We start from the raw sequence: 8,157 nt of genomic DNA on the forward strand, positions 1-8,157 counted from the left end.
CAGCCAACAGTTTCAAAGAACTGTGACTGCTGGACTTAAAAAAACAACAAAAAAACAACAGTTTGCTTCCCAAATACGAACATGAATATACACATCGTTCTGAGCTGTCAGGCCATGCCTTCTGAAAATCAGCTCTGATCTGGCCTAACTCATCCCATCCCATTCCAACTTAATATACACAGAATGCTCAGAATCCTCTTGTCCTATGAGGACGATGAGGTTGAGGCAGTTGACGAGGCAGCAGACGCCGGATGTGATTGAGAGTCTATGAGGTCCATGTCGTCGTCTTCGTTGACTCCGCACGTGTCGACCACGCAGATCAGGCAGCTGGTGACGGGAAACGCTCGCACTTTGCTACAGGTCACCCACCTGAACGCACAGAAGAAAACTGATTCAGAGGCAGCATGAAAACATTAACAAAGATCCAAACTTTCAGCAGTGGGGGTGTAATTAGATTCAGGGTTAATAAGTGAGTCAAAAACCACAAGCACAACTGATGTGGAAACACAGTGGGTGGTGCCTGCTCAAGCCTGTGATTGCTGACCAGTCAGAGCAGCCTGGTGTTTTAGGAAGGGGAGCCTTAAAGAGAAAGTACTAATATGGAGCATTCAAACAGAGGGTGAATAGAGGTGCTGCAGCAATGGATAGTATGATGAAAATAAGTTTTTTTATATGCTTTACTGTTTTTTTAAATTACAGCATGTAAATATTTTTTTAGTAGAAACCCCAAATAAAAACACAAAACTGAAAATGGGCACAATATGGGACCTTTGTTACACCAACCTGTCAGTATCAGTGTGGTACTCCAGGGCGTGTCCGAGCCGCCCCACACCTTGGAACCCTGCCAGCACATAGATGACCTCACCGACGGCTGCACACTTTACCGTTACGCCTCGCCACGGCATCGCCGCAGCAGCACGCCACTCATTACTGGCGATGTCGTAGTACTCCACTGAGTCCAGTCCACCTAGAAAATAAACACACACAAACTGTATCATATCGTTACAATATACTACCATGTTAAATCATGTTATTACAGTAATAGTCATTCTTCATCACTGTAGTGGTTATGGTGATATCCGTTTTTTTTTTTTTTACCCATTGCCCCCTGCCCTCCAACAGCATAGATCCTGTTGTTAACCACCACCAGCCCGTGGTTCTTCCTGGCCTCTCTCATCCCACATAACTCCCTCCATCTGAGGACAGAAAGATGGGAAAACAGGGACATGGATTACTGTAGCAGTGCAACACAACATGATTTCATCATTACATCATTTTTACATCCATCAATGCTGTAAAAAAGCTAAAAAAAAATCACACATCATCCCTCTGGTTGTGCAGCTTTGAGCTGTATGTTTTCAGAACTCACTGTTGTGTGTTGGGGTCATACACCTCACAGTTGTTGAGGACCCTGCCGGACACATTGTTGCCCACCGTCCCTCCGCAGACGTAGATGAGCCCGTTGGCCTCAACTGTGCCGTGACTGCAGCGCGCCAACAGCATGCTGGTCTTCACCTGCCACGACTCTGTTCTTGTGTCGTAGCATTCAAACAGGTCGAGCGCAGAGCTGCCTGCAGACACACACAAACAGTACATTACACCATGATTAAATGCTCGTCTCTCCCCCATGAAGGATCGTCAACGTACATCATAATGGACCACATCAAACTCAAAACTTAATTTAACTATCTCACACTAGCAATCCACTATCGCCAACCCACGTACCAGATACATAAACCCAATCCCCGATCCCAAGTGCACCCCCTCCACCTCCCTGTGCTCACCCACTTCCGACCCCCCGGACGTGTAGATCTTGCCCTGGGCGGCACAGGCTGCCAGGCTGTCGCGAGGCGTGGGTGGACCCAGCTTGGAGTACCAGCTGTCTTTCAGGACGTTGTAGCAGTCCATGCGCTTGATGGGGAAGAGCTGTGAGCCACCCAGGATGTAGACCACATTGTCCCAGAAGATGGCTGTGGCGTCCCGGCGCTTCTCAAAGGGGCAGCGGATGTCTGTCCAAGTGGAGTCCTGCAAGGAAAGCCAGAAAGTCATGCAAACACTGGCAAATATAATTTCAATAGACCTAACTATACAAAACTATAGCTATGTTTGTTTCTGCAATATCTAATGAAAACCATGTAAGCCCAAGAGATCAACTGCCCCCAGGGAACATTGCGTGTGGAGCCCGGTACCTTGGGGTTGAAATAGCGACAGGACTGAGGCTGAGAGCCCCCAAAGAGAGCAATGCGGTAGTCGTGCTTCTTGCGTCGCGGTCGGCTGCTCTCTCCCAGATCCTCCCGATCCTCCAGGGACAGCAGGTGGTAGCGCATCCCACCTGGGACAAAATCACAGGCTGTTTGATTCTTGTTTTGTGTGTGTGTGTTTGTGTTGCAACCTGTTCTCATTTATCTATCTGAACTATCTGCACTATGATATAATGAAGGTAAAATGGGTATAAATAAAATGTTAAATCAGGGTTTGGGATTTAGGTGAGTTAACACCAGAGTCTCTGTGGTGGTGGTGGCTCACTCTATATGCCTTTACAATAGCCCTGCCAAAACCTTGAACCTTTACCTTTAATAATAATGAATATTTAAAACTTTTACTACTATAATTACAGTATGATAGGGATAGTTTTTTGTCCCTCCCTTCACATGAGTACAATACCCTCAGTATTCTGTGTGTTTATTACGGTCATTTGTAAATTATGGTCTGTGTGTAAGTGTTTCTCTGTTTCCTCCTCATACTCACTTATGACCATCTTCAGGCACTGTGGGTTGTCCTGGATGAGGGGCTCAGCCTGCACCGTCTTGGAGAGGAAGGTTTTGGAGACCAGAGGAAAGCGAACGCACCCCAACACCTCTACCATGTACTGTTGTCGGTTACACACGTCGTACTTGAGCCAGCGCACTGCTGCATCATAAATCTGAACATAAATCATAAAAAAATACACATGAGAACCTCCAGGTTGAAGTTATCATGATTTCCAAACTAGTCTCCAAACTTTGGCGCAGAAGAAGAATGTGTACATGTGTACCTGGGCCTCAGCACGGACAGTGAGTTTGTCCTGGTGCAGGAGATGTGTGAGTTGTGTGACATCCAGTTGCAGGAACTCATCCAGTTTGTAGACTTCAGTGAAGTGGAGCTGGAAAAAGTCCTCTGCTGCTGCCTTCAGCTCAGGGCAGTCCATACAGTCTGCCAGGGAGGAAATACCTGCAGGGGGATGGGACAAGGATCAGTCAGACTAATGGGATACATAATTACAGGCCTGACCCAAATACATGTGAGGGGACAATGACTTTGTTTGGTACTGGTTGTATAATTGATGCTAATGACTCATTAAAGGCCTCGGCAAATTATGAGTTAACTGGTTAAGCCAAATGAGATGATTGTGTTTCTGTTCTTACCCAGGCAGTTTGTTGCATCAATTTGTCCTTTGAGGAACTCCACACACATCTTCTTCACTGGCTCAATCTGGTACTGGTTGGCTGCATCGAGCAACGACTGAACGTTGCTGCTGTTCACAGAGATCCTGGTACACACATACACGCACACACTTTACGATCAAAGAGGTGTTTCTGATGGAAGTAGGTGAAAGTAACATTTAGAAGAGGATTGTCTAATCTTTCGTAGCGTTAAGCTGTTTTTCTAAGCAATTTTGAGTGTTGTGATTTATGCTCTACTCTTAGCAGAGATTCTTACCGAGCTGTGTAGATAAATTCGATCAACAGCTCAATGATCTCAGGCTCAGCATTCCTGAGCTCCACCTCGTGGGACATCGACTCCATCATTCTGGCTGGAGGCGGGGAAAAACAGAGGTAGACTTAACAGAAATGACAAACATATCAACAATACACAGCAGCATGACATGTTTTCTGCAATGCTTGGCTACAGTTTAGGGAGATGTGCACAAAGAACTATGCATAATCTTATTATGATTTTGGTTACAAAGTTAGTAATCATTCTCTAGTGTCTGGAGCTAATATAGGCATCATGTTGAGAAAGGTGCAGTATCTTTTTAATGAAATTATTTAGACAGAAATCAACACACCAATTGACACACATTGTATCACTATTTTGGTCTACCTGGGTTCAAAGTATAAACTATCAAGCATGTCTGTCCTGTCCGTGATTGTGTACTTTTGTGTCCACACTTACTGGTGAACATGAGGCTGAAGAAGTGGCTGGCAGCAGCCAACACCACTCTGTGGGCAGGAAAGTGTCTCCCCTGAACCAACAGGGTCACATCACAGAGAGTGCCCTGATGGAAACACACACACAGTTAGAAACTACCAGGACAAGGAGGGACACACACAAACAGATCATCCCTCATGTGTGCTGTTATTTTGTATTTCCTCTCTCACACACCTGTTTCCTCAGGTTGTTCATGACTCCCATGATGCTGGACAGCTGTCTGTACTCCTCTTTGGTTGCACACTTCCTCTCGCTCTTCTTCTTGGAGCTTGTCGCCTTCTCTGGAGAGGCCACCCCCGTCATGTCAGCCTGATAAATGTCACCCACCAGTTCAGTTAAGTTAACACTACAACCCTCTCAGCACCACTGCCAGCAGTGTGCAGCTCCAGTCTCTTTGTTTTTCGCTAAGCTACAGCCAGTTTGCTCGCTAGCAGTAGCCAGCAGCTTGTTGTGATATTACAGAATAATAAGCCACCAGTTTGACGACAGCTTCTCCTTTAAGACTCGTAGAAGGAGGCTCATAAAGATGGACTTACTGTCAAGAGTTGGAATAGTAATAAAAACTGGTTAGCGTAGTGAAATGTTTAAGCTAGGAATCAGTTATTTAGCTCTTCTTCTTCTTCTTCTTCTTCTACTTCTTCTCCTCCTCCTCCTCCTTCTTCTTCTACGGTTCTCTGCTTGGACATACTCGCGTTCGCCCTCTACCGACAGACACGGCGAAATTACACACCAAACCTGCAGGATTGCGAAACTGATTTATTCTTCAACACAGTTCATGTTGGGAAAATGTTCTGGCATTGAGAGGAAAATCACTTTAGCAGCTTGTGTTCCTTGTTAAAGTATATTTCAGATTTTATTTCAGTAACAGCCAATGATTTGACAACAGCAGCGCTTTGTTTACCTCGCTGCAGCAGCTCACCTGCAGGTGTACCTGTCAGTTATTTTCATATCTGCACATTGATCCAGATAACAAAACCAGGAAGAAAAGTTTGCCAGCAGTCTCATGACAGTGACGTCACGTGGAATGCGGACTGCAGATGCATTGTCAGAAATAATTGAACCGAAAACAAATTGAGAGACACCCGAGCTGCAGAAAATGCTCCGTTTTCTCTGCTGCTGCTACTCCTCAGATGAAAACTCCGACAACGAGGTATGTGTTGAGTTGTATGTGTGTGTGTGCCGATGAGCTTATGAAGTGGCTTCATTAGAGTTCAGACGAGATACTTGAGTTTGATTCAGTTGATCACTAATAGCCTAATTGAATGTAAGAATGGAGAGGTCTACACCCATTATAAAGCTTTAATGTGCTCATGTTATACAGCTGTCACAGGAAAAAGTCAATGTAACAGTATTTCCTTGGTGTCCCATGAACTAAACCACTATAATTGTATTGTTCTGCCACAAATACCAAGTACACGACAGTAGTAATGAAATGTAACTAAATACATCTACTCAAGGACTGAACATGAGTAGCCTACAAGTTTGAGTTACTTGTACTTTACTTGAGTATTTCCATTCTCTGCTGCTTCAGACTTTCGCTCCACTACATTTCAGAAGCAAATATTGTACTTTTTTCCACATATAAACAAAGTAAAACAGTATGAAACTGTGTTGTCCTTTAAGGTCAGTTTGTTTATTCAGTTTATTCAGCCATGACAAGGAAGAGAGTCAATCTTTCTCTTCCCTTCCTTCTTCCCCAAAACTACAAAGTGCACCTTCAAGTACATTTATTTCCAGAAAAGATCTTTTTCATACTTTTACGTCATACAATTTGATATCAGATACTTTGAGACTTTTGAGACATTTACTCAAGTACTATTTGTGTGGGAGACTTAAACCAAAGTAATTTTTTAACATGATATTGTTACTTTTACGCAATCATGATTTTACAGTCCTGTAAAAAGAAGTACTTTTTACAGCACTGTACAACAGGACCTTCACGTACAGTAAGGTCTCAATAAAGGCGATATGAACTAAATATTTTTTGTTTGAGATGTGAAACATGAAAACACAACATGGTGACTTTATGGCATACTAATTACACACATCTACTGTAGGTGTTAACAACCCTCGTTAGCGCTTAATGTCTAATGAAAATGAAGTTTAGATGTAAAGAAAACTGTTATTTCAGAGGGAGCCTCTCCTGCAACCCAGACCCTCTGACCTGGACGGAGCTGGATCAGCCAGGCAGACCCGGACAGCACACAGTGGTACATCGTCCCTCTAATCTTTATGTGTCTGTCTCTCACACCTGTTAACTTCCAATGCATATAAGAAGATAATAACAATTTGAACTACTGTGTTTTTGTGTGTGTGTGTGATATTCTTTCTTTCCAAGATGCACAGACCGTGAAGCGTATCGGCAGGCTGGTGATGAGGCGAGTGTGTGTGCCCGAGCTGGACCAGAGGTTTTGTGACATGGCTGAGACCTTCAACGAACAGCAGCATCGCTATGAGGCCATGGTCCGACACATCAGAAACCTGCGACAGATCTACGGCTGTAACCACAGTGATAGCTTGGCTTTGGCTGAATGTCTGGGGAGGATCAGAGAGGAGCATGGTAAGTGACACACTTCCCTACACTCACACCTCCCTGTAAAGGAAATGTGATGCCAGTCTCTAATTTCTTTCTTTCTTTGTTCTCTCCACTTCCAGAGGCCAAGTACAGAATCTCCCTCAAGATTAAGGGCTACGACTTCTCCCTCAATGTGGTTCCTGTGGGGTTTGAGGGGGAAAGTGAAGAGGAACCGCTGCCTCCACATCTGCGACTGGCTCAGGATGAACTGAAGGGCACATCCGAGAGCGCCAAGGCCACCATCTCAAAGGGCACCACGCTTCAGGAGATGATTGGTTGGCTGCTGCGGAGCAAGGATCCAATGGCTGAGCAAGTGAATGGGGCTGCGGCAACTTACCAGGAGCAAGGAAGACTTAATGAGAACCTGGAGGAGAACATAAAGGAAGTGAGGAGGGCGAAGGAGCTGTCGCTGGGATACCGACAACAGGCCGGGGAGGTCCTCACTGAGGCTGCACAGATAGCGGGGGCTTCTCTGTAGTCCGTGCACATTTTAAATTCTCTGTTTGAATACACCAATTACAATGCAGGAGTACAGGATTCAAATATTCACACTAGGTCACACTATTTGACAGTTTCGAGTATAGGAAAGGGTCAGAGCTGCCAAATACCAGCATCAGCAACCTGCATTCATATCCAAGCATTTGCAACAACGTCAGGAGTGTTAGAAATGTTACATAACAGCAAATGAGACATGCACACACAGAAAATCGTGCTTAATATATTCAGTCTACACTCTCCTTCGCAGGCCATTGCAGCCCCTTGTATCACGTTTGCTACAAGAACATGAAGACTTGCCACCATATCTGCCTTTTATATGTTTTATTAAATTTTAAGAAACATAGCAGGGACTCTAACACTTAAAATATATTGTTTGTGTAAAGACTTGAAGTATTTTCCTTGACGGCTGTGCTTTTACAAGCTAACGTTAGGGGGCAGTGCACACTCACTTTACTATTCTTACAGTTGCTCTTCAATTCTTATCGCTCAGATTTAGTCTGTGTCTTTCATAGCTACATGGAAAATTATTCCCTAAATCCCCACGTCAGGTATTAAAATGATAACTGTGTCACTTTTTTTATTGTTCTATTTTGTACTTGATTAGACTCTTACATTTTTGCCACAGGCACAGATTGTAGAAAGTATGTAAATAAGGAAGTATTCTGGTTTTAACTACACAGGACAACACATTTCTTCTCTAATACAGAAAAGGACAGGAGAGGACACAGTTGCTTATAGCAGCAGTGTGAGCTGGACAGGAGGTTTGTTGTGATTGTGGGTGTAGTATTATTGTACCATTCAGAGGAAGCAGATTTGCTGCTTATCATCCACAGAGGCCCATGTTAACTGATTACAATCTGCAGCTTTCCATCTGCTATTAATGTGAGAGCAAA

General features: G+C 44.2%; 2 protein-coding genes across 2 annotated transcripts; one reads left to right on the forward strand and one right to left on the reverse strand.

The window, feature by feature from the left end:
• Positions 1–41: 41 nt before the first annotated feature.
• klhl7 (kelch-like family member 7) lies at positions 42–4,832 on the reverse strand. The gene is made up of 12 exons (XM_084379549.1): positions 4,366–4,832; positions 4,156–4,258; positions 3,700–3,793; positions 3,405–3,529; positions 3,035–3,210; positions 2,749–2,923; positions 2,190–2,332; positions 1,785–2,025; positions 1,370–1,571; positions 1,099–1,196; positions 784–967; positions 42–369 (listed from the first exon to the last, which is right to left on the reverse strand). The coding sequence occupies exons 1-12, from the start codon at positions 4,492–4,494 to the stop codon at positions 204–206; spliced, it is 1,836 nt and encodes a 611-aa protein (XP_084235675.1). The 5' UTR covers positions 4,495–4,832; the 3' UTR covers positions 42–203.
• A 336-nt stretch (positions 4,833–5,168) lies between these two features.
• LOC311272841 (uncharacterized protein) lies at positions 5,169–7,802 on the forward strand. Its single transcript, XM_084379540.1, has 4 exons — positions 5,169–5,341; positions 6,323–6,401; positions 6,530–6,751; positions 6,847–7,802. Exons 1-4 carry the CDS (start codon positions 5,288–5,290, stop codon positions 7,242–7,244), a joined length of 753 nt encoding a protein of 250 aa, XP_084235666.1. The 5' UTR covers positions 5,169–5,287; the 3' UTR covers positions 7,245–7,802.
• Positions 7,803–8,157: the final 355 nt, after the last annotated feature.

The sequence above is a fragment of the Pagrus pagrus genome (genome assembly GCF_965226575.1).
Source record: "Pagrus pagrus genome assembly, chromosome: 17".
In the NCBI taxonomy this organism is placed as follows: domain Eukaryota; kingdom Metazoa; phylum Chordata; class Actinopteri; order Spariformes; family Sparidae; genus Pagrus; species Pagrus pagrus.